We start from the raw sequence: 23,578 nt of genomic DNA, 5'->3' as shown, positions 1-23,578 counted from the left end.
TCGAGCGCCTGCGAGAGCACTGCGCCGACCGCGTCGCGGTAGTCGGGCGCAATGAACTCGTGGACGAGGTCCTTCCCGAGCACTTCATCGGCCGTAAACTGCGTGAGCTCAGCGGCCTTTTTGTTCCAAATGTTGACGCGGCCTTGCACGTCGACGCCAAAGATCGGCGCGTTCGCCCGCTCCAAGATGCGCGAGTAGACGTGCTCGGACGAGATCTTCTCGCTCGAGTGATTCGTCACGTCCGTACCGACGAGGACGCACCCAAGCACGTTGCGCTGGCTGTCCAGGCGCGGCGCCGCGCTCAGGAGCATGTCGACGAGGTTCGACGGCGACCCGCAGGTCTTGAGCCCGCACTGGAAGACGACCGTCTCGGCCAGCGAGAGCACCTCGTGGAGCTGCTTCTCAATGTTGGCGCGGTTTAATGGCACGTCGCTGAGCGTCGCCGGCACGAACGCATCGACGAATCTCATACCGACCTTGTCGGATGCGTAGCAGTCGAGGACGCGCTCGGCGCGGTGGTTCATGTAGGTCACGACGCCGTCGACGTCGAGCTCAAAGACGACGCTGCCCATGGCCTCGAGGATACCTTCATGGTCGATGGCCGGTCGCACTTCCTCGTGGTCGCCGTCCGACGATGTGCTGCGGCGCTGCGGCGGCCGCCGGGACGACGTGCTCGTCCGCCGATCCATCTTGTTTGGCAACTTGCGCAATATAAGATGGCGCAGGGCCAACACTCGACCGGATAGATATCCGGATATCCCACGTTCGTGCCGAATGTAGCGTATTTTCGGCACGCCACTTGGCCGCCGACGCCCAAGCGACGTGTCGGTGCGGGTACAGTTTGCGGGTACGATAGCTTTGTAATGCATGCACGTATGGCTGCGTGGCCCATGCGGCCTCAAGGAATCGAGCGCTGCATGCGGAAACTCGCTTCACTTGGACTGACCACTTGGACTCGAGTCCACCAGTGTCCAGCATCATCCCACGCAGCTCGCTGCCACAGGAAGAAACGTGCAGGTGAGCCGCTTGGCGCCAGCTCAATATGGCGCCAATGCCACTCGTTCTTTGAAGACGACGCTGGCTATGGCTGACCTCAGAGAAAGCTTCTCTTCTGGACCGCGTACGTTGCCGACAAAGTGGCTTCGGTGCTCGACCACCCAAGCAGACGAATCCAAACGCAACTGCCAGCAACGACGAGAAGCTACTACTCTTCTAGATGCGCTCAAGGTCGATCGGCGCGTGCGTCAGTTGTGTTGGACGAGGATGATTTGCATGTCAAGAGCACGATTCAATTCGGCACATGCCGAATGCAACCGCGGCGCCGGATAGCCATTCGTATCCGGACATTTAACTTTTGGTCGGCTCTCGAAGGATGATCGACAAGCGCCTCTTCAAGCCCGTCAAGGTCTTCTCGATCGGCCTCTGCTCTGCGATCGCCGTCAAGCTCGTGCTCTTCACCGAGTACAAGACGCCGTTGGGCCTGCCGCAGCAAGACCACTGCTTCTCCGCGGTACGTGCCAGCCGTCTCGTCCATGGCCTCTCATGGAGATGCTAGCTGCAACGCTACACGCAGGCGCAGCTCGACAAGTTCTTCAAGGTCGACGACCTCGGCAAGACGACCAAGGAATAGGCAAGATGATGTACAAGCAAATGTCTATTCTTCCTACAGTAAGCGTATTACGACTCGGGCTCGGGCGCGTCGGTCGACGACGGCGCGGGCTTGAAGACCGCGTACTGCGGCCGTGCCGATGGCTTGCGCGTCACAGCACGCGACGACCCGCGCTGCGACCCGTAGAGGCCCGTGCGCGCGGGCGGTGCCATCATCGCGTTCAGCGGGTTGCCGTCGTGCGACGCCGGCGCCGACGGCCCGCGGCTCGGCGGTGCCATCAAGGCGGCGAGCGGGTCGTTCGTGGCTTGGGACGCGGGCGCCGACATGGCAGCGGGGGCCGGGAAGCTCGTGGGCGGCGCCGACGGTGCTTCGTCCTCGGCGTCGTCGACACCACCGGCCGACGGAAACACCCACCGGTTCTTCTCCTTGTCAAAGTACGGCTGCGGCTCGTTGTCGGGCAGCTGGACGACGCTTGCATCACCGACGGGCTCGAGCTTGTTCATCAAAAACTCCTTGATGCCCAACGAAGGCACAAAGCTCCACATGCTGCGCCCGCTCTTGGACCCGGTGCTGCTCGGCGGCGGTGTCTTGGCCTTGGCTTTGGCCGGCGACGGCTCGGGCTTCTTGGGCTCGTCCACCGTCGCTGCCTTCTTGAGCTGCGGCGACTCGGCCGGAAGCTTGGACGAGTTGGACTCTTGCGTAAAGCTGTGGCTCCGATGCAGCGGTGGGTGCGGCGTCGCGGCCACGGCAGGCGCGTCGACGGGTCCGACGCTCGGTGCCCGCGGTGGCAGCACCCCCGACGACGACGACGACCCAGGGCCAAAGTGTTGCTGCTGGTGGTGCTGCTGCTGCTGCTGCTGCTGCTGTTGCTGCTGGTGTTGGCTGCTGTTGGAACTCGGACCAAACGACGACTGGTGGCGCATCGAGTTGGAGCCCGGTGCCACACCGTGCATGGGTCCGCTGTGGTTGGACCCGGGCCCGCCAAAGTTGCTGTGGTTGGAGCCTGGCGCGGGCGGGAAGAGGTGCTGTGGGAAGCTCTGCTGGCCCGAGTGGGGGCCGGACGACGGATGTTGCTGCGTGGGCGCTGGCGGCGGCGGTGCGTCGTTGACCATTTCGTCGAGCTTCTTGTCGATCTTGGCGCGGAGCGACGCAAAGAGGCCCTTGGACTCCTTCACGGCCGCGGCTTCGACGCGGTCTTGGCCCAGATGCAACTTGAGTCGGTCTTCGAGGACGTCAAGCTGGAGCTTGACATTGTCGAGGTACGGCGACAGCTTTTGCTTGGCGCCGATCGCTTCCAACTGCTTGCGCATCGCGTCCACGTACTTGTACGCGTCGTCGCAGCGCCCGAGGTCCGCGAGCAGCGACGCATAAATGTACTTATAGCCCTGCAGCGGCATGAGCAGCGACGGCTTGGTCACGTGCTCGACGACTTCTGTCAAGTGGATCGTCTCGGGCCGCACAAACGACCGCGCCTCCGAGTGCGCGCCACCGAGGAGCACGAGCCGGGCACTCGGCGACGGAGCTTCGAGCGGCGCGCCGGCCAAGAGATAGCACACGTGCGCGGCGTACACGTTCTGCGCTTCGGTCGCAAGGCGGTCGCCGAGGCTCAAGAGCGCCGCGTTCGTGTCCTTAGTCGGGTTGGCGATCCACATCACCACGTGCGAGAGCCAATTAGCGAGCAGCGGTGACGCGGCCGACGTCGACGCCGCCGCGTTCAACGGCACGGGTTCTTGCACGCTCTTCTCGCCCAAGTCGCCAAAGAGCAAGAGGAGCGACCGGAGCGGGTCGGCCGGCGTATATTGACTCGCGACAAAAGCTTGGACGACCGCCTACAAACTTGTATGTTCAATGGATCGCAATGCGATATATATACCTTGTACGCCTCGGGATCGACAAACGACGCAAGCAGCATCGCTTGCGGCCACATGTTGGCGGCCGTCGCAACCTCGATCGCACCTTGGCGGTCGCCGGCGAGCAGCAGCTGACGCATTCGGTGCGACGCGTCGGGCGACTAGTCGAAGAAACGTGATACCTGTAACACTTTGGGAGTCAGCGTACGGCGACGATCGATGGCGTGTGGACGTCGTGCGACAATGTCGGCCGCCGGGCGAGGGTGTTTTGAAGCAGCTGCAAGACGAGGATCTCGGGGGCTTGGGCGTCGCGGGTCGCAATGCGACCGTGCGTCTTGACAAACACCTCGACGAGTTCCCACAGAAGCTTGGCGTCGTCGCTGACGGCCAACGCCCCTTGGCTCTGCAAGTACTTTCTACAGCAACCAAGTGAGTCCACTGTGATGTATGCATGCAGACGTACAAGACGGCGTCGTCAGTCGTCGATGGCTGCGCGAGCGGGCCTGGGAAGGCTTGGATGCGCTGCCAGTACGCGTCCTTGGGGTGCAGCTGGTCCATCGTGTACAGCACGATCGGGCCCTTGCGCAACTCGCCGTCGTCCACGGGCTCATCGAATGACGCTTGGTGCGCCCTACATCTCCCAATGAGACAAATGTATCAACTATGTATCAACAACGCACGTTGGCCGAGGACTGTTGCGCGGCGCAAAATGGTTGAGCTTGAGCTTGCGCTTGGGAAACATGGCCGCGATCGTGCCGCCAAAGCCAAACGTCACCAGCGCCGACGGCGGCAGCACCCGCGGATCCTTGTACGACGGACTCGTCCGCACCGGCGCCTTGGAGGGCACAGGCGCCGTCGTCGGCGTCGTTGTTGACGGTGCTTGGTACTGCTTCTTGAGCGCACGACTCATTTGCGGCGGTGCGGGCTCGTACGACGACGATGTCGTTGGCGCGGCTTGCGCTTTGGGCACAAAGAACGACGGCTTCTTGGGCTTGCTGGCCAAAGGTGCATGGCCAGGCTGGTGCCCGTACGCCGCCGGCGCTGGCGCGTACGCGGGTGCTGCCTCGGGCGTGTACGACGGCTGTGCATAGCCAGCGGGTTGACCGTACGCGTTGGCGCTTGTCGCGTACGATTGCTGCTGGTACGACGCTTGCGGCGCCGTGTAGCCAACCGGCGCGGGCTGTTGGTACGGCGTCGGCAATGGCTGCTGGAACGGCACTGGCGCCGCTTGCTGCGGATACGTCGCCGCCGGCTGCTGGTAGGGCACTGGTGTTGGCTGCGGATACGCGGCTGCAGGTTGCTGGTATGCGGCTGCGGGCTGCTGGTACGCGGCTGCGGGCTGCTGGTACGCGGCCTGGTGTTGGTGAAAGGGCGCGCCTTGAGCGCCGTAGGTAGCCGCAGTCTGCACTCCGCGCGGAGAATACGTCGACTGCTGGTACGACGCAGCAAACGGATCCGCCATCGCCGACTCGCCAAACTGAGGCGCCTCGTCAAAGCCAGAGGGTGCATCAAACGCAGACGGGGCGTCGAATGCAGATGGGGCGTCAAACGCAGACGGGGCGTCAAACGCAGACGGGGCGTCGAACGCGGATGCCGCAGCACCGAAACCGGTTGCATCGGGCGCTGACTCGAACAATTCGGCCGCATCGTGGCTCGGCTCGTCATTGTGCGAGGGCGTCGGCAAAGTTGGCTTGGCGGCGACGACGCTGGCGTTCTCGATATGACAAATTGGCGCGGAGCTACCGACATGCGCATCGATGGGTGCACTGCTGTACGACAACGGCGCGGGTCGCTCGTGAATGGACGCCGGGGTCCCAAACGCCGTCGGCACAGAGCTAAAGCCCATGCTCGGCGGCCCAAAGCCACTCGGTGCCGCGTCAAAGGTCGCAAACGTAATCTCTGTGCCATTGGTCGGCGAAAAGAGCGAGTCGGCCATCGGTACGTCGTCATCGTCGTCGGCCTCGAGCTCGAGACGCAGTGGTGCGGTCGGCGCAGCAACCTCCGCGCTGCCGTCGTAGTCGGGGTAGTCGGGAATATCGCTGTATGACTCGGGACGCCCCGTAAAGACAAAAGGCGTCTCGACCACGGGGGACGTGACCGACGGCGGAGCCGCTGCAAAGGCTGTCGGCAACGAGCGAGGCGCGGCCACGACAGTCTTTGGCGCCGGTGTCGACACGCCAGGCGCTGGCGTTGAAACCGGCATTGTCGATGCAACCACTGGTGTCTCGTATGCCGGGCTCGCGTTCGACGCTGGTGGAGCATCAAACGATGTTGCATGCACGGAAGCTTCGTACATCGGTGCCTGCGCTTCATGCACCGGCGCGGGTGCTTCCTCTACCGGCGCGGGTGCCTCGTACACCGGAGCCGGAGCGTCATACGCCTGCTCTGGAGCATCGTACACCGGCTCGGGAGCATCGTACACCGGCTCGGGAGCATCGTACACCGGCTCGGGAGCATCGTACACCGGATCGGGTGCCTCGTACACCGGAGCAGGAGCTTCATACAGTGGGGCTGGCGCGTCGTACCCCGGCGCTGCGGCATCAAAACCAGCCATCGGTGGCGCGTCAAAGGCCGTCGACTCCCCGTACGCATGTCCTTCGTAGTTGTACGCGTCGTGATGGTATTGCTCGTGGGGCGCCGCCTGCTCAAAGTGGTTTTGCGCAATAGACGCGTGCTCGTGCTGGGCAGCGCCGTAGTCATACGTGTGCTCTTCAAACCCAGCGTCAAAGCCGTGGTTGTCGGCCGAGGCGCCAAACAGACTCGACACGTCTTGAGCGTCCGGCGAGGTTGCAAAGAGGCTGTCGGCGCTGTTGTCGACGGGCGCGTGACTGAACGACGCCGCAGCATCGTCGCTTGCGCCGGCAAACAGCGACGATGCCGCCGTGTCTTCGGCGACCGGCGGCGCCAGCCCAATGGCCGCCGACCCATAGTAGGCCTCGCCAACGTCTGCCGACGCATCGCTCTGTTGCGGGAACCACGGGTCGTGGGACGCGCCAAAGTGATGCTGGTCGCCGCGGGGTGAAGCATCGTACACGGGCTCATCGCCGCCAAACCCGCTGCCGTCGACGGCCGAATGCCCAAACAGGGACGACGCCGAGTGCGCGTCAAAAGGCGTCGTGTCGAGTTGCTCTTGCTGCGGCTGGTCGAACGCTGGCGATGCATACGCAAACAACGAAGCGGCGTCCGCGCTATCTTCTGGCGCCGTAGCGACGTCTGTTGGCGCAACGCACGTGTCCGAGGCGGGCGGTGTCGTCGAGAATCCATCGTCAGTCGACGGGTTCCAGCCCCACTCGTTGTTGTACGAGTCGTTGCCAAACTCGCCGCCAAAGTCCGGGTTCGTGTCGTTGCCAAACATCTCGTCGACGGAGGGCTCGTCGACGGGCGCCGAGACGACCGGCGACTCCACGGCAAGAGGTGCTGCTGGCGCCGACGAGAAGCCATGGTCGCTGTCGATGGACGGGTTCCAGCCCCATTCTTCGCTGTATGGCTCGTTGCTGAACTCGCCGCCAAAGACGGGGTTCGTCTCGGGGACAAAGGCGGCAGCTTCGACAGTCGGGGCATCGGTGGGAGCCGACACGACGGGTGTCTCCACTGCAGCCATGGGAGGCGCAGCTGGCGACGCCAAGAATCCATCGTCAGTTGACTGGTTCCAGCCCCACTCGTTGTTGTGCGAGTTGTTGCCAAACTCGCCACCCAAGTCCGGGTTGGTGTCTTGGCCAAACAGCGCGTCGGCCGTGGGCTCTTCAACGGGCACTGGTACCGCTTCTTGCTCGTACTGAGGCACGCCATCGCTGTTGCTTTCGTCGGTCGGTGGGTTCCAGCCCCACTCGTTGTTGTGCGAGTCGTTGCCAAACTCGCCACCAAAGTCCGGGTTGGTGTCTTGGCCGAATAGCGCGTCGGCCGCGGGTTCTGCCACCGGCACAACAGCAGCGGGCAACTCCACCGTTGTCGGCGGCGGGACGGCAACCACGCTGGTATCGTCTTCAACTGACGGGTTCCAGCCCCACTCTTCACTGTGCGGCTCGTTGGTAAATTCGCCGTCAAAGTCGGGGTTCGTCTCGGGTATGACGGTGGCAGTCTCGACGGTCGGCGCTTCAACAAGAGTCGGTTCGGTCACGTCCGTGCTGACTACGGACGAAGCGCCATCGTCGGCGGACGGGTTCCAGCCCCACTCTTCGTTGTACGAGTCGTTGCCAAACTCGCCACCAAAGTCCGGGTTTGTCTCTGGTACGAACAGCGCATCGGCCGTGAGCTCTTCGACATGCACGGACGCCACTTCTTGCTCGTACTGAGGCACGCCACTGTCGTTGCTTTCGTCCATCGACGGGTTCCAGCCCCACTCGTTGTTGTACGCATCATTGCCAAACTCGCCGCCAAAGCTCGGGTTGGTGTCTTGCGCTAAGACTGCGTCGCCAGCCGGCTCTTGAACGGTCGCTGGCGTCGACTCGCTCTCTTGCGTGACTGGCACTCGTGCATCGGGCAACGGCACAACCACGTCCTCTTCAACCGACGGGCTCCACTCTTCGTTGTACGACTCGTTATTGAACTCGCCACCAAAGTAGTCCGGGTTGGTCTCTTGAGCAAATGTACCGTCGCTGGCTTCCGACACAAACACCGAGGCTGGAACCTCGTGCGAAGACGCCGCGCTAATGTCCTTGTGCTGAGTCTCGGGCATGATGCTCGGCTCGTCATGGCCCTCGCCGTCCAGCGCAACTTCGGATGCCGACGCAAAGAGCGAGTCCGCAGCGGCCGCGTCAGCGGCCGGCTCCCAGTCGTCCTTGTGTGTCTCATGGTCGAATTCGCCGCCAACGTCACGGCTCGATTCGGCAAACTCGACGGGCGCTTCCGTCTTCACGACCGGCTCCGCGTACGAGGGAGCGTGGACTTCGGGCGGCTCGGCGGTGACAGCGAGGTCCGGCATCTCGCTCGACGGTGCGTCGGTCTCGTCGTTGTGCCAGGTAGCGTGTGCGTTCGGTCCATCTTGCGCTTCGTGGTCGTTCCACGACTCGAATGTCGTCGCAGCAACGTCCTCGGCAGCCACGGGCTCGACGCCTGCTTCAGGCGCATCCGCGACCGCTGCGACGGCTGGTGTTGCCGCGTCGTCGACCACCGGAGCACTACTCTCGTCCTCGCTAATGTCCAGCGACTCATCTGCGGACCACGCGGCTGCCGGCGTGTCGGTATCCGTAAATGCGGTAGCGAGTGGCACATCGTGTGGGGCGACCTCTTGCTGGTCGTGCACGAACGACGGATGCGGCTCGTCGATGGCCGGCGGCTCGTCCCACTGTGAATGCGCCGCGGCTGCTTCCACCGTAGCCACGGCAATCTCGGTCCCGAACACTGTGTGGTCGTCCGCACCGGTGATATCGACAGGCGTCACGTCGGGTTCATTGAGGTACGCGTCCGGCGGGCCATCCAGCGACATGCGGTCGGACCGCGGCGACGACGAGAGCGAGAGGTCGTCCGTCGAGCCCCACCCGTTGTCGGGGGCATCGACGTCATCGTTGAGGTCGAGAACATTCGTCGACGGCACGGGCGCCCCGAGCGTGATCGAGCGCAACGGCGAGCCGGCGCCGTACGAGATACTGCTAGCGGTATCTTTGTGTTCATCGCCATGCCACTGCCATTGGTTGCCATGGGTGCTCGAGGCTGCCGCTGCAATCTCGGTGGGCGCCTCGTTGGTCGGAAACGCAGCCTCCGACGCGCTGTCGTCTTCTTGTTCGTCGTCGCCAAAGTCCAGCTCGGAACCAAACGCACCCTCGGGCGCCGTCGGGCTGAGGCAGTCACTGCCTGCTCGCCAGTCCGAGACCACGGCCTCGACCGCGGGCGCCACCGCAACTTGCGGAGCAGTTGTGGGTTCGTCGTCATCATCAAACTCGAGGTCATCGTCGTGGCCGAGCAAGTGCGATGGCGAATCTGTGCCCCAGCCATGGGCACTGTCATTGTCGTCGGCGAAGAGATCCACGTCCGACATGCCGAGCGAGAGCGGGTCCGCCGCCGTCGCTGTGTGGTGGGCCTTCATGCGCTGCTCCGTGAGGAGATCGTCCACGACGTGGCTAGGCACCGAATACCGGCTGCCATCGCGCGGGGGCATGAAGGGCTTGTTGCGCGTCGAGGGCGTCGCGCTCGGGTTGATGGTCAACAACGACGTCCGCGGGGATCTCGGTGCATGGGCGCGGGCCGACATCGTCATGCCATCTTGGTCGACGACCTCCCACCCTTCCGACGTGTTGGACGGAGGTCCATAGCGGGGCCCATGACCCTGCCGCGGAGGTCCATGGCCCGGCAACATGCGGGCTTCCTGTTTCCTCGTTTGCTGCAAAAGAACCGCAAGTTAAAAATACTTGGCTCAATCCTCTATAAATACATATTTACAGCACGGCGTGGTCGAGGCCTCCCAACCCCAGTCCTCTGCACATTATAAAACCTCTCACATTACATATCTTGCAGCACAGCATAGGACACGAGTGGAAGCGGGTACCCTTGAAACGGATTCTGCGAAAACGGATATGTTGAATTATAGCCAATGAGAGGCTACCACATCAGTCCATGCGCTCGCCCTGACGTGGCGGCGGCTACGCACGCGTCAAGGCCGCTTGGACCCGCGCGCTGTGACTGCGCTTCCACGCTTCGTAGCCTTCGCGCGCTTCCTTCTCCTGCCGCTTGGTGCCCTCCGCGAGGGCTGTCGCGACCGACGCCGCCGGGACAACGACGATCCCTTCTTCGTCGGCGACGACGACATCGCCAGCCTGCACGTGCACATCGCCGCAGACGATGGGCTGGTTGAGCTCGCCAACGCGCACCTTCGTACCCGGCACGGGGACGATACCCCGCGCAAAGACGGGAAAGGCCAAGTCGCGGATCTCAGCGATATCGCGCACGAGCCCATCGAGGACAAGGCCCGCGAGCCCGCGCTCCTTGGCGATCCGAGCTACGTTGCCGCCGATCGCGGCAAACGCCATGTCGCCCGACTGCACGACCACAACGCTACCAGGCGGCGCCTCGTACATGGCCGCGTGCAGCATCAAGTTGTCGCCTGGTCGTCGTCGTGCATGAGCGGCGAGTAGACGGACCGCGCGTACCTGGCGACAAGCGGACCGTGAACGCAGGGCCGGTGATGCGCGGACACGCCCAGAGAGGCCGGATGTTGTAGCGCATGACCTGCGTCCGCGGAAGCACATCGGCGAGCGTCGTCGGTGAGAGCGCTGCGAACCCTGTCGCCATCCTCTTCGATCTTCGTTGTGGCCAGCAAGCGGACTTACGACAGTCGAGTCAACAGCGTACTTTATTGAAACGAAAATCTTGTGGTTCACGACAACAGGCGCTTGGCATGCGACGTGTGCCCGTCGCTGCTCGTGGGATGGGAACGAAAGAAGCGGATCGCCGCTGCCTTGGCGTCGTCGGCTGCTGATGAGGCGACGCGCGCGGCCTCGGCGCCCTCGGCGACCAGGTCCCGCGTCCGCTCTTCGCGCATAGGCAAGCGGATGTGCTGCAGGTCGTGGGCGCAGTGCACGAGGCCGGTAAAGTAGGCGCTGCACTGCGTTTTGATTTCGGTCATGGCGTGCGTCATCTCGTCCGAGGCGTCGTCACGGTACCGTCGACTAAAGTGCGTCAGGATGAGGCGCGAGGCGCCCACCGCGGCCGCGAACCGGCCGGCCATCGCCGGTGTCGAGTGGCCGTGAACAAACGTACGGGCTTCGACCTCTTCGCTCGTCGTTGACTGGCTGTCCAGCGAGGCAATGAACGCGTTTGTGCACTCGTGCACGACGACGTCAGCGCCGACGGCCAGCGATGCGATAGCGCGCGAGTCGCACGTGTCGCCTAGGATACAGAGCCGCCGCCCATGCCGCGTCGGGCCGGCAATGTCCCGCAGGCACAGCGATCCGTCGACCAGCGTCACACTCGCCGTGTCGCTGCCCTGCACCATCGCCAGGGCTTGGAGCGGGTTCTCCATACCGTAGTGTGCGCGCAAGAAGGCGGCGTTGTCGTCGCGAAGGAGTCTTGCGCGGAGCGCTGGCGTCAACTGCACCCTAATTACACTCAAATCGGTATCGGTCGACGGACGCAATAATGCAGTACCGTCCAGGGTAGTCATGCTCTTGAATGACAAAGCCATAGCATGGCTCGAGCGTGTGGCGGAGCGCAGCAGCGCGTACATGAAAGGCCGACGGGCGCGGGCACGGGACGCACCACGAGCCATCGTCGCTCGGGACAACGTTGGCGCCTTGGCGCTCGAACGGCAGCGGATCGTACTCGCACGTGAGCTCCGTGCTCGTCGGTGCCCATAGCTCGTCCACATAGTACCGCGCACACTTCATGTTGGACTGCGACTCGACAAAGTTGCGCCGCAGGTATCGTCGCAGGCCCGGCGGCCCGACTACCTACGATGCTTGCCATGACATGGCCGCGAGAGAATGGCGATAGCCTACATACTTGTATCTCGCGGGCGACGCCGCCGTTGCCCGCCGAAAGAAGGAGGCCCATGAGCCCAAAGATGTGGTCGCCGTGCATGTGCGTCACAAAGATCCGCGAGACGGCGCTCAAGAGCAGCGACGCTTTCGAGAGCTGGAGCCCAATGCCTTCGCCAGCGTCAAAGATCCAGCAGTCGCCATCGATCGAGACGCCGATGCCCGAGACGTTGCGCGTTGCGGACGACATCATGGACGACGTACCGAGGAAGACGACCTCGACCGTCGGCGGCTGAACGTGCGCCGGTGGCATCGAAACCCAAAACTCAAAACTCGAAGCTCAAGACTCGAAACTCAAAACCCGAAACGGTACTGGCCACACAGTTCCCACATTGTCCAACGCTGGAAATACACTGTTTCAAGATCTTATTGATACGAAAAGAAAGTCCAGTCGACGGCCGCGAGCGGCGCCCAGTCGGCGAAGAGCACGGTCGTTCCTGGCGTCGTTGTCGCGCGCTTGGGCTAGACACAGCCGTCCACATAAAGCGTAGGTGGACGAGGCGACGACGCTACCTTGATGGACGCGTGCCATCGGTTCTTGACGGCATTGTCCGTACTGGCAAAGACACTGTGAGAATGGGAGCTGCGGTAGATGTACGTACCGGCCCGGCATCTCGTCGGCAATCGCAGACCACTTGTTGCCGAGCTCGTGCTGCCGCAGCAACACCAACCGGTCTTCGGCGCCGGTCCACTCGGTGTGGCGAATGGTCGGGTCGAGCTGGTTGTGCCAGCGCTCTCGGCACTGCTTGGCGTTGCGGTGCAGAAGGTGCGACGCGATTAGCGCCCACCTGCTTGGACCGTATTGGCGGACAAGCGCCATCAACACACTGTCTTCGCGCGAGTTCCACGCCCGCTTGTTGGCGCCTTGGGTCTGCAGCATCTTCCAGCGTTGCTTGCATGCGAGTGCCGACCGCCGTGGGCAACTGCGCGCAATTTGCTCCCAGCGGCAGCCGCCGAGGACTGCAATGGCCGCGCGTAGTGCTTGGTCCTAGGACATACTCGTTGCGGTTTCGTCGAGATGCATGGAGGACACACCTCGAAGCTCGACCAGAGCACATTCATGGTGGTCATAGCAGAGACGATTGCAGAATGGAGAGCTATGCAGGAGGCATCAAGCTGTGCTGGTAAGCGAGACCCCCATGCTGGACAATCGGTAAAACTGGTTCTGTCTCGCACCGAAGACGTCGAACGCCGAGTCCCACGCCGTACTTCAAGCAAGAGATTGCGTGCGATGAAGAGTAGGTAGAGTAGGTAGGTTTTCAACTGCCGATCCAAGCCCACCCACCACCAAGGCACGACGACAGCGAATCAGCACTTCTCTCATCAGGAAACCACCACACCTGGAGCTGATCACGCCTGAGCTACCACACCATCACCGATACGGCGCTAACCAAGCCCAACGCTGCATCGCTTCGTCAAAATGTAGTATCTAGTCCCAAGTAGGATCTTGTCCTTTGCGTGGCCAACAGCCTTGCCAACCCCGCAGCACGTCCCGCGTAGTAGACACTATACTAGGATGCTTTTCGCATGACAACTGCAGCCAACAACAACCTTGTGCGTGCTATGCCTACGACGATCTAGCGCTACTAAGTATGCCATCTTGAGAGCTTGACAGAGGTGTTCCTGGCCAGGTCCAAGCGAGCCATTTTGGTCGGCTGCAAAGCGCACCTTTATCACGATAGACGCACCTGTATTGCAGAAGCCGCACCGCAATGCGCCCTCTGATTTCGGAAGTAGGTGCGTTTTACGGCCAGCGCGCGATGCCATTGGCCAGCCGCGAGTGGTTGGTTCTGGCGCGGCAAGCGCGGTTGGTGCAAAGTGGCGTCGGAGGTCATTCTGCAATTACTTTCAGTGAGGTGCGTTTGTATAATGAGGATCGGAAGCTTTGGCTTCCGTAGTTGTACGAGCTAAGATCTCATTGGGAGTCTCTCTGTAGAATTTGATCATGCAGATCTTCGTCAAGACGTTGACGGGTAAGACCATCACGTTGGACGTCGAGCCTTCGGACTCGATCGACAACGTCAAGCAGAAGATCCAGGACAAGGAAGGCATCCCGCCGGATCAGCAGCGCCTCATCTTCGCCGGCAAGCAGCTCGAAGATGGCCGCACGCTCAGCGACTACAACATCCAGAAGGAGTCGACGCTTCACCTCGTGCTCCGCCTGCGTGGTGGTGGCAAGAAGCGCAAAAAGAAGAACTACACCAAGCCGAAGAAGGTCAAGCGCAAGCACAAGAACGTCAAGCTTGCCGTCCTCAAGTTCTACAAGGTCAACGACAACGGCCAGATCCAGCGCCTCAAGAAGGAGTGCCCGTCGCCCGAGTGCGGCGCCGGTGTCTTCATGGCCACGCACTTTGACCGCCACTACTGCGGCAAGTGCCACGTCACGTACAAGTTCTCGACGGAAAACTAAATGTCTTCCTGCCCGACCTTGCACAACGATGTAGCCGACGACTTCCGACCATAACATGATCCTGTCTGAAAGTAATTTGGATTGTATCTTCCCACTCGATCGAGACGAGTACCAGACTAGAATCTGCGTCCCGAGCCCAGTCTGGCAACCCACCCAGAAAGCAGTAGAGGGTTGGCGGACTCTGAAAAGTAGATCGTGTTAGCAGCGGATAGGACTACGGTCACGGCGCGCACGCGGCCTTGACGTACGCTTCGGCGTTGGGCGCACTCGTGGCGCCTCGCACGTCACCAACGTACTTGGCATCGAGGGACTGCATGGCATCGTCGCAGCGCTTGGCGAGCGACTGGCGCTCGGTGCGCTGGGTGTCTTCAACAATACTGGCCTCGTTGGTCGCGAGCTCGGTTTGGGCCGCGCGCTGCTGCTGGTGCTTGTGCCCCAAGGCCTCGCGCGCCGCGGCGTCCCGTTCCGCGCCAGCCCTGGCCAGCACCTTGTGCTTATCGCTCAAGCGGCTGCGCGCCCGCGCAAACGTGGTGCCCGAGGCGCCCGTCTCATCGCGCTCTTGGCGCAGAAGGCGCCAGTCTTCGCCTTCGACCACTTGCTCGCGGCTGACGCGGTCCGTCTGCTTGCTGTCAAGCGCATCGGCTTGGTGCGTCTGGGCTTCGTCGAGCTGGTTCTGCTTCATGTGGCTGTACGTCGCAAGCCCCTCGGTGTAGATGCCCTGCTGGGCCTGCTGGGCGATTTGCTTGGCGTCGTGCGCCTCGCGAAGCGCGACCTTCTTGGCCGCGTAGTTGGTCTCGAGCTCTTCGAGCGCACACTCGAGGAGCATCTTCTCCCACGCGTCCGTCATTTTGTCAAGTGGGCCACGTCCCGGCCTTGCGCAAGCAAGAAGCCAAACCCGCTCGATGAGCTCGCGCACAGCTAAGCCCATCGCCGCCTCCCAGTTCATCTTGGTCCATCACCCCGAATCCTAGCCTATCACAGTGCCATCGATGCTTGCGCCGCGGTGGTGCTGGCTCTCTCGCAGGCGCTCTCGCATCTCGAGCTGCCAAATGCGACTCGATGCATGTCTCTGATACAGGTTTGCGCAGTCGATCTGCACCCGCTGCAGTATGAACCGTTTCACATTGCACTCGACAAGACACCACGATCATGACTGTGTCGGTGCTGCTGGCGGTCGCCACCTACAGCGACGCCCACGCGGCGCTGGAGTGGTCGTACCCGCCGTCGGACGGGCCAAATGACGTCACCGACGCCTCCGCCTCGAACCTCTGGACCGACGAGCTGCGCGCGCGGCTCCCGAGCCTCGTGCGCCCACCCCCAGCGATGGCATCGTCGACGTACTTTTTTTGGGTACCGCCAACGTGGCACGGCGTCGCGTGCAGCCGCGTCATCGCGGGTCGCATCCAGGTCGTCGTGCTCTTGACCACTCGGCTCACCGATTCGCTCATCGCGTCGCTCGAAGCCACCGCCTTTTCATTCTTTGAGCAGGTCGAGACATCGCATTCTGCTTCTTTCATGTCGACACGTAAAGCGTAGACTTGCACGGATGACTATACGTGCGTGATCGAGCTCTACGACGCGCTGCAGGCGCTCGCGCCTTCGCTTGCCGAAGCCACGGCGTGGCCGCTCCGGGAGCTTGTGACGACACTGTCGTCGTCGTTGCTGCCGCTGCTTCGGCTCGTCTTGATCGAAGGCCGCATCGTCTTCTTCGCCACGTCGCCCGCGCGCGTCTCCAAAGCCATTTTAGCGCTCCTCTCGCTCTTTCCAGGTGGCTACGCCAATGCGCCTCCTAGTGAGGCGCCGACGGCGTATCGCTGGACCAAGTTTGGGCTGCCTCTCGTCCTTGCCAATGACGATGATGATCCGTTTTACCTGCAGGTACAGACATCGTTGCTACTGCTCCTCGGTGCGATAGAAGCGTAGCCGTACCTTGGCTCGGCGCATCTCGCATCGGTGCTCTCGTCGCACGTTGGCGGGTGTCTCGTTGGCTCGTGCGATCCCCTGGCGCTGCTTCTCTGCAGTACTACGGCTATGGCCGACACGCCGCCGATCGACGCGATCGTGGATCTCGACGCTGGGCGCGTACACTGGCACACGGAGCGCGGCGCCATCGCGGCTGACGTTGGGCCTGACACGACAGCCCTTGGCGCCACCCTCGCGACCACGGTTGCCTGTACGTCTCTCAAAAGCCCGTTGGATCCTGAAGCGCCCGGTAGCTTCGTCGTCGAGCGAGGCGTTGCCGCCGATCGAGTACGTTGGCAGCGACGCGTGGGTCGTCGCCCAAGTCCAAACGCAGTTCTTCGAAGCGCTTCTTAAAGCCGTCGCGAACCCCAAGCCGCGCCGGTCGTCGTTCACGGACTTTGTGTGGCGCTCGTCGTTGACGCCGCTGGACGTCGAGCACCACGCCGACTGGCTCGATGCGTGGTATCAAACATACAACTACACAAAGTGGCGCGAAACGCAGTCGCTCGAGACCGCCCCGCTGCCACCGGCGCCGGTCGCGGGGCACGGCCGGTATACGTATCACTCGGGTGATACGTACGTCGGCGAGTTTCTCGACGGAAAGCGCCACGGCCGGGGCACGTACACCGTAGCTGCCACCGGGTACACGTACGTTGGCGACTGGGTTCACGATCAGCGCCACGGCACCGGCGTCCTTACGTACAACGCGTTGAAACTCTGTGATGGGCGCTAAGGCAGTACATGTAGCACGCACCAGGGCACGTACACCGGGTCCTGGGCTCACGATGCGCGCTGCGGGGACGGGCTCTTCCAAGACGGCGACCGCTTCGTCTACAAGGGACGGTGGAAGAGCAATGCTTTTCACGGCCTCGGACACCTCGTCGACGCCAACCGGGGCTTTGTGTACGACGGCGAGTTTCTCAACGGTCGGCCGCACGGCGTTGGCAAGGCAAGTTACTCGTCGGACGCGGCGTTTGCAGCGTACAGCGGCGAGTGGGCCATCGGGCGCTTTGATGGCGTCGGCACGCTCCGGTACCGCGATGGCAGTGTTTACGCCGGCTCGTTTGTTGGTGGCGAGCGCCACGGCCAAGGAATCCACGCAGACGTGACCGCTGGCGACGGCTACGACGGCGACTGGCAACACGATTTGCGACAAGGGTTTGGCAAAGCCACCTCTGGCGCCTCAAAAGAGTCGAGAGAAGGACTCTGGCGCGCCAATATGATGGTGCAAGGCCACGGCCACGACTGGATCCTTATGTATCCCAGCGGCGACAAGTACAGCGGCGAGCTCCAGCAAGGCCGCCCGTGGGGCAACGGTAGTTGGCTGCGTATTCGAACTAGCCCGTATGGACGTGCAGGCTAGGAACGTGCCGGTACGCGAATGGCTCCGTGTACACGGGCGACTGGGTCGACGGCCTCCGGCAAGGCCGCGGTATCTTTGTCAACCACGACGGCGCCACGTTTCATGGGCAATGGCGCAATGGCCAGCCGACGACCGGCGATGCCCCGGTGTACGTCGAAATCTCCTTGGTATGTTGTGCTTGCGTGTTGACGGTGGAGAGTTCGGACGTTTGGCGTAGACCGAAGACGACGAGACGCAGGATGACGCGCCGACGTCGGCAATAACGACGATCGAGTATCCGAATGGCGATACGTACCTCGGTGGCCTGCGCAAAGGCAAGCGTCACGGCCGCGGCAAGTACATTTCCAAAGCGTCACAGCACACGTACGACGGCATGTGGGACATGGACCGCCGCCACGGACACGGTATTACCTATCCAAAATCGATCCAAAATCGATCCAAACGATCCAAAGAATCCAAATGATCCAAACCGTTTAGGTGTCTTGACGAGCGGTGCCCACGACTTTGTCTACGACGGCGCTTGGGTGCACGACACTCGGAATGGCCTCGGCAAGTGTATCTTGCGCGGCGTCGAGACCTACACGGGTCTCCTCCAACTTGGAAATGAAGTTTGTTTGGAGACTATGTCTAGGGGCGTGGCGCACCAACGCCTTCCACGGGTCGGGCACGTACACCACCGCGGACGGCGCCGTGTACAGTGGTGAATTCGAACACGGCTTGAAGCACGGAGTCGGGACGTTGACCAGCGCCGACGGCGCCAAGTACCAAGGCGAGTTTGCACTTGGGCAAAAGCACGGTGTCGGCACGCTCACGTATGCCAATGGCGACGTCTATACGGGCAGCTTTGCTCACAACGTGCGCGACGGCGACGGGACGCTTGTGACATCTGCCGACACGTTTGTCGGTACGTGGCGCGCTGACGTCAAGCACGGCCCCGGTGTCCTGTCGCGCGCCGACGGCACGACCAAGGACGGCGTCTGGCAGTGGGACGCGCCTGTCGATGGACCGTGGACGATCACGTTTCCGACGCGCAGTGTCTATGACGGGGCGTGCGTCAACATGCGCCCGCACGGCCATGGCGTCTGCAAGTACGCCAACGGCGACGTCTACAGCGGCGCTTGGGTCCACGGGGTAGGCGACTGTATCAAAGGATCAAAGTATCAAGTGCGTGGGCTAGGTGCGCAGCGGCTGGGGTGTCTGCGTCTTTGGCAACGGCGACGTCTTTCAAGGCGAGTGGACGCAGAACCACGTGTCGCTCCATGGCAAAGGCACGCTCACGCTCGCCAATGGCACCGTGCATGCATACAACGGCACGACTTCACCGCGCTAAGATCTTATTCGGGGTCTTATTTTTTCTTGCCTTTGGCCGTCTTGAGCGCGGCCTCTGCGCCTTGGATCTTGAGTAGCACGAGCTCCTTCTCGGTCTTTTTGAACTCGGCCGAAACATCGTCGACAGTCTCTTGGAGCTGCGCGAGCTTGAGCTTGGTCGCAATGAGCTCGGTCTGGTAAAACTCGTTCTCGGCCTTGAGTTGGTGCCACTCGTCGGCCGAGACAACTGACGACTGGTGCAGCTTGGCTTCCAGCGCGTCGTTGGTGGCTTTGGCGGCGTCCAGCTCGGCGGTCACGGTTGCCAGCTACTCATACCATATCCAACATGACATGTAGTTGGACAGCAGTGTCGTACCGTGGTTTTGGCCGTCGTCAACTCGGTTTCAAGGTGCGTCGTCGCATTTGTCTCGTCGTCGTCGTCGTCCGAGTCCCCGTCGTGCACGGCATCGAGGGCCGTCGCGAGCTATCGTCGGTTGAATATCATTTACGAGACTCGGTATGGCGCCGCACCGAAGCTTTGGTCGTCTGTAGCTCGTCTTCCAACTCGGCGAGCCGACGTCGAAGCGACGCGCCATCGATTGCCTGCAACCGAGTGAGACGCGCGCAACGGCCGGTGTTTGCCTTGTACCTGGGCTTCAGCTGCTTCTTTTTCCGCGGCTGCGACCGCCGCCTCGAGTGTGGCAATGCGGTCCGCCTTGACGAGCAGCTAGTGCCTCAGCACATCAGATCTGAGACTCGAGCGCATGGCTACCATTTCATTTGCTGCTTGCAGCTCCATTTCAAGGGCGGCGACTTGTGGTGACGTCGTCGTGGACGCACGCGCCATCTCGAGCTCCTGTTGCAGCTCTTGGATCTCAAGACGGGACACCGCCAACTAGGGGCGGCGCCGATACAAAAAAGAGCTTCGGGGTGGTCATATATACCTCGCGCCGCACCTCGGCGAGCTCGTCGGCGCTCGCAGAAGCGGACCTTCTCTCGAGTGTGGCCGTGACGTCGGTGCTCGAGTCGACCTGCACGACCGACGACCGGCTGCCCGTCGTATCACCATCATCGTTCTCGTCGTCCGAGTCATCATCGTCGTCCGAGTTGGACGAGGATCCGCGGCCCTTCATGAGTGCATTCACATGCTTTTCTTGCAGCGCTTGCAGCTCGGCCTGGCAGCTCGAGAGCTACACATGCACGTTTGCACGCCGTGTGTAAGCAGCAATACCAACCTCGGCTTCGAGACTCGCCACATGGTCCGCGGTCGGTGTCGCTTGCGTTTGGCCGGCCGCCTGGTACGCCTCGAGCTGCTGCATGAGGGTCGCCACCTACACACGGCCTGTAAATGCACCAGAAGGTACACATGAACCCTACGTGTGCTGTCAACGCCGAGCACTCGAGCGTCCGCTCGTGCAGTGCAGACGCGTCAGCATCCGACACGACGCGCTCGAGTTCGGCCGTCTTCTCCGAGAGCTAGGGATAATGCTTGTTATCACCTTTGACGATTTCGAAGCGGACTTCATATTGCAGATGCTTTGTCTCTTGCTTCATCTCGAGGATCTGCGTCTTGAGAGCGTTCACTTCATTCGCGACGCTGTTGCGCTGCACCTCGACGCGCAGCTAGCCCATATACAGTGGCACGTGCACCGTCATAATGCGCTCTACCTCGGCTTGGAGCCGTTCGTTGTCGTCTGCGAGCACTTGCAGCTCAGCGTGCAGCCCAGAGATGGCCATGGCCAGCTGCGCTGTCGCTTCCTGGACCTTGGCATGCGTCACCTCTTCGTTGACGCTTGCAAGCGCTTCCAACGACGCGGCCAGCGCATGCTTCTCTTGGGTGTCCGACGCCACCTAGTCAGCTCTCAGAATCGATGGGCTTCGAGAGACGCATACTCTTTCCGTCAAAGTGTCGATCTCGCCCTCGAGTTGGGCGGTCCGCGTCGTGAGCCGCCGCACCTCGGCCGATGTCGTTGCTTTCTCAGTCTCGAGCGCGTCCAGGGTGTGCCGGAGGTCATCGAGCTGGCGCTGGCTGTCGGCTTGCATACGCGAGTGGAGCTCGAGAGCGCTCGCCAGCTCTTGGCGCGTCTCCAGTAGCTACAGAAGCATCCCTGCTAGGCGATCCTGGTTGCAACAACCAAACCTCGTGGTCGGTCGACGTCTTGGCGTCCTTGAGCTCCCGGACTTGCTGCTTGAGGTACGCAACGTCGGCGTCGACGTTGGTGGACGCCACCGTGTGCTGCGACGACGCCCGCGCCCGCTCCATGTCTTGGGGTGGCATCGTACTCGGAAAGTGCGCACCGAGCACATCGCGGACTTGAACGACTTGTGGCGGCTTGGCCTTCTCGGCAGCGAGCTCTTTTCGCAGCGCCGCGAGCTCGGCGTCCAGCGCCGCGAGGCGCGCTGTCGTCGTTGCTGCAGCTCTCGAGAGCTCGAGGATCTGGGCGTCCTTGTGCTGCACCTACACCGTGCGATGTACTGCATGCTTGCCTCGCTCGTCGTTTCTACCTCGTCGTCGGCGCTCGTCGAGGACGTTGTACTGGCGTGCCGACCGCACTTGAGCAGCTGTCGACGTGACTGAGAGTCCCATCAAGAGGTCGAGAAGATGTACCTCTTCTTCGGCTTTGGACTTGCCTTCGCGGAGGCTCTTGTTTTTGAACTGGAGTGCTGTGACCTCGTCTTGCAGCTCGTCAATGTTGCTCCGGAGCATCGCGACAAGCGCGTCGTCGCCGCCGTCCGGACGTGACGCAGTGTCGTCGCAACGAAGCGCCTCTTGGAGCTGTTCGACTTCGGTCGTCTTGAGCGTCAACGCTGCGGTCGCATGGGCATGCAGCTCGAGCACATGCTGCAGCTCCGAGCTGCGTTCAAAGAGCTACTTCCTCCCCGTGAGACGGAGTACCCGACACTTGGTGCGCACCTGGTTTTCCAAATTCTCGACGTCGCGCTGGAGTGAGGCGGTCGACTCGTGCAGCGACCGGTTCTCGCTCTGGAGGCGCACGACCTGCTCAGCGACCGTGTTGGCGATGACGTCGGGGGAGCTCGCGATCGCTGCTGGCGCCGTCTGGTACTGCGCAGCTAACACCGTTGTTTCGCGGTTCTGGCCGTCGGTCCACGACGCCAACGAGCGCTCTTGTGGCGGGCTGGCCTCGGCTTGCAACGCCCGGAGTTGGGCCTGCGCGGCGTCGTTCGCAGTCTGGAGCTCGTGTACCTTGGCCTTCAAGTCTTCGTTGACGCTCGTGAGGTGGCGAATGCGCTCAAGCTGCACGACGTTGACGCGGGAGCTCGACTCGAGCGTGTTTTGCAGCTCGGTACGGCGCAAGACGACCTCCTTCTCGGCTTTTCCCTTCTTCTCACGTAAACTCTGTAGCTCGTCATGGAGGGTTGACTGTGACGACTCTAGCTGGCTGTGCTTTGTCTTCCACTCGAGGACCTAGTCAGATGCGATCGCTTCGAACATACACACAAGGAAGCAACATACGTCTTGAATCGACACCTTGTACTGCTCCTTGGCGGCCGACAGCTGCTGCGAGAGCGACTCGATTTTCGCTTGCAGCTCCTTGGTCGTACGGTCGTACTTGATGATCTGCGTCGCAAAGTTGACCGCATTGGCCTCCTACATGCCGATGTAAGGCCCTGGAAATGGCTTGCGATGCACCTCATTGCTCGCTGTTGTCGTCGCTTCCGGGATCGTCGTGATGATGTGCGACGACGTTGATGGCAACCGCCGGTCGGGTGATGACGACGCCGACGTGGACGAGCGCCGCTTCTCGGGCGACACCTGGCTGTCTTCGCACTCGGACGTCTCGTGGTCATGCTACATGCAGCAGCCGTGAATTCGCTGCGTACGGCGACATTACGATACTACATGAAGCGCGGACGATGTAGTCGAGGCGGTCACGGGCCTACAGAGCATCTCGACTCAGCCTTTGCGTACAGCAGAATGGGACGGAATACCTCTCAGTATCGAGGTTGCTCGTGATCGTGACCTACAAGAGCCACTGCATTCCCCACTTCGTGAGCACGACCTCGTACCATGAGTGTTGCATTGCCCCAGCTCTTCTTGGCCTGCAGCGTCGCATCGCATGCATTCGTGCTGCCGTTCTTATCCGAGATGTACGTGGCGAGGTCGAGCTCGAACGTCGCGAGGTGGCCGTCGCCTTTGGCCTTGACCAACTCGATGGTCATGAGCTTGGACTGGTACCCGGACGCCTTGCCACTGCGGTACATGGTCGCGTGCAGGCTCATGACCTCGTCGGTCCAGGACGCATGGCGACTCGCCGTGTCGCTACGGAAGGCGCCGACCTTGGCGTTGGCGCTCTTGACCTTGTGCTGGCCGCGGGTCGCGACCGCGTAGATGCCCTCGGCCTCCTTGAGCTCCGGGTCCGCGGTCGTCAGGCGGTGCAGCGTGACCTGCACGTGGAAGCCGACGCCCGTCTTGCCAGCATGCGTCGCTGCCCGCAGGAACCTCGACATCCGCTATATTAAGACTGCTGAAGATCGAGCGACAGCGCGATGCGCTCTTATTGGCTAAAAAGACCATGCTTTTCGACGAATTGGCCAATCAGTATTTTTAGCGGACGACAGGAGATGTCGCCACGTAGTGTTCGAATG

At 62.0% G+C, this 23,578-nt stretch overlaps 10 protein-coding genes across 10 annotated transcripts in view; 3 read left to right on the top strand and 7 right to left on the bottom strand.

The window, feature by feature from the left end:
- The window catches only part of SDRG_05045 (hypothetical protein), a 5,151-nt gene extending 4,447 nt beyond the window's left edge, over positions 1-704 (bottom strand). The window contains exon 1 of the mRNA XM_008610740.1: positions 21-704. Within this exon, the coding sequence (XP_008608962.1) occupies positions 21-689 (669 nt within the window). The 5' untranslated portion in view covers positions 690-704. The remainder of the gene's footprint in view (positions 1-20) is intronic.
- A 596-nt stretch (positions 705-1,300) lies between these two features.
- SDRG_05044 (hypothetical protein) lies at positions 1,301-1,672 on the top strand. Its single transcript, XM_008610739.1, has 2 exons — positions 1,301-1,510; positions 1,556-1,672. The coding sequence occupies exons 1-2, from the start codon at positions 1,373-1,375 to the stop codon at positions 1,628-1,630; spliced, it is 213 nt and encodes a 70-aa protein (XP_008608961.1). The 5' UTR covers positions 1,301-1,372; the 3' UTR covers positions 1,631-1,672.
- Positions 1,637-9,803, bottom strand: SDRG_05043 (hypothetical protein). The gene is made up of 5 exons (XM_008610738.1): positions 4,140-9,803; positions 3,923-4,090; positions 3,668-3,875; positions 3,483-3,620; positions 1,637-3,438 (listed from the first exon to the last, which is right to left on the bottom strand). The coding sequence occupies exons 1-5, from the start codon at positions 9,749-9,751 to the stop codon at positions 1,678-1,680; spliced, it is 7,887 nt and encodes a 2,628-aa protein (XP_008608960.1). The 5' UTR covers positions 9,752-9,803; the 3' UTR covers positions 1,637-1,677.
- A 57-nt stretch (positions 9,804-9,860) lies between these two features.
- SDRG_05042 (hypothetical protein) lies at positions 9,861-10,722 on the bottom strand. Its single transcript, XM_008610737.1, has 2 exons — positions 10,542-10,722; positions 9,861-10,495 (listed from the first exon to the last, which is right to left on the bottom strand). Exons 1-2 carry the CDS (start codon positions 10,681-10,683, stop codon positions 10,035-10,037), a joined length of 603 nt encoding a protein of 200 aa, XP_008608959.1. The 5' UTR covers positions 10,684-10,722; the 3' UTR covers positions 9,861-10,034.
- Position 10,723: 1 nt separating this feature from the next.
- SDRG_05041 (hypothetical protein) lies at positions 10,724-12,235 on the bottom strand. The gene is made up of 3 exons (XM_008610736.1): positions 11,893-12,235; positions 11,539-11,840; positions 10,724-11,489 (listed from the first exon to the last, which is right to left on the bottom strand). The coding sequence occupies exons 1-3, from the start codon at positions 12,178-12,180 to the stop codon at positions 10,769-10,771; spliced, it is 1,311 nt and encodes a 436-aa protein (XP_008608958.1). The 5' UTR covers positions 12,181-12,235; the 3' UTR covers positions 10,724-10,768.
- Positions 12,236-12,270: 35 nt separating this feature from the next.
- SDRG_05040 (hypothetical protein) lies at positions 12,271-12,989 on the bottom strand (the record flags this gene model as incomplete). The annotated part of the gene is made up of 4 exons (XM_008610735.1): positions 12,271-12,389; positions 12,441-12,483; positions 12,530-12,915; positions 12,963-12,989. 4 exons carry the CDS (start codon positions 12,987-12,989, stop codon positions 12,294-12,296), a joined length of 552 nt encoding a protein of 183 aa, XP_008608957.1. The 3' UTR covers positions 12,271-12,293.
- Positions 12,990-13,694: 705 nt separating this feature from the next.
- Positions 13,695-14,409, top strand: SDRG_05039 (ubiquitin-40S ribosomal protein S27a). Its single transcript, XM_008610734.1, has 2 exons — positions 13,695-13,783; positions 13,864-14,409. Exon 2 carries the CDS (start codon positions 13,873-13,875, stop codon positions 14,335-14,337), a length of 465 nt encoding a protein of 154 aa, XP_008608956.1. The 5' UTR covers positions 13,695-13,783; positions 13,864-13,872; the 3' UTR covers positions 14,338-14,409.
- Positions 14,410-14,509: 100 nt separating this feature from the next.
- SDRG_05038 (hypothetical protein) lies at positions 14,510-15,184 on the bottom strand (the record flags this gene model as incomplete). The annotated part of the gene is made up of 1 exon (XM_008610733.1): positions 14,510-15,184. One exon carries the CDS (start codon positions 15,182-15,184, stop codon positions 14,558-14,560), a length of 627 nt encoding a protein of 208 aa, XP_008608955.1. The 3' UTR covers positions 14,510-14,557.
- Positions 15,185-15,486: 302 nt separating this feature from the next.
- Positions 15,487-18,992, top strand: SDRG_05037 (hypothetical protein; the record flags this gene model as incomplete). The annotated part of the gene is made up of 10 exons (XM_008610732.1): positions 15,487-15,825; positions 15,874-16,215; positions 16,261-16,510; positions 16,554-16,998; positions 17,047-17,615; positions 17,663-17,829; positions 17,880-18,066; positions 18,140-18,247; positions 18,294-18,793; positions 18,840-18,992. 10 exons carry the CDS (start codon positions 15,487-15,489, stop codon positions 18,990-18,992), a joined length of 3,060 nt encoding a protein of 1,019 aa, XP_008608954.1.
- On the bottom strand, positions 18,962-23,445 carry SDRG_05036 (hypothetical protein). Its single transcript, XM_008610731.1, has 20 exons — positions 23,000-23,445; positions 22,922-22,953; positions 22,833-22,869; positions 22,623-22,781; positions 22,446-22,580; positions 21,885-22,397; positions 21,579-21,839; positions 21,476-21,532; positions 21,111-21,428; positions 20,864-21,064; positions 20,639-20,821; positions 20,492-20,593; positions 20,348-20,446; positions 20,206-20,301; positions 19,915-20,160; positions 19,743-19,865; positions 19,620-19,697; positions 19,502-19,573; positions 19,347-19,454; positions 18,962-19,296 (listed from the first exon to the last, which is right to left on the bottom strand). The coding sequence occupies exons 1-20, from the start codon at positions 23,438-23,440 to the stop codon at positions 19,009-19,011; spliced, it is 3,549 nt and encodes a 1,182-aa protein (XP_008608953.1). The 5' UTR covers positions 23,441-23,445; the 3' UTR covers positions 18,962-19,008.
- Between the last annotated feature and the right edge of the window lie 133 nt (positions 23,446-23,578).

Source organism: Saprolegnia diclina (assembly GCF_000281045.1).
Source record: "Saprolegnia diclina VS20 unplaced genomic scaffold supercont1.13, whole genome shotgun sequence".
Taxonomy (NCBI): Eukaryota; Oomycota; class Saprolegniomycetes; order Saprolegniales; family Saprolegniaceae; genus Saprolegnia; species Saprolegnia diclina.
This window is presented reverse-complemented; position numbering and strand designations above follow the sequence as displayed.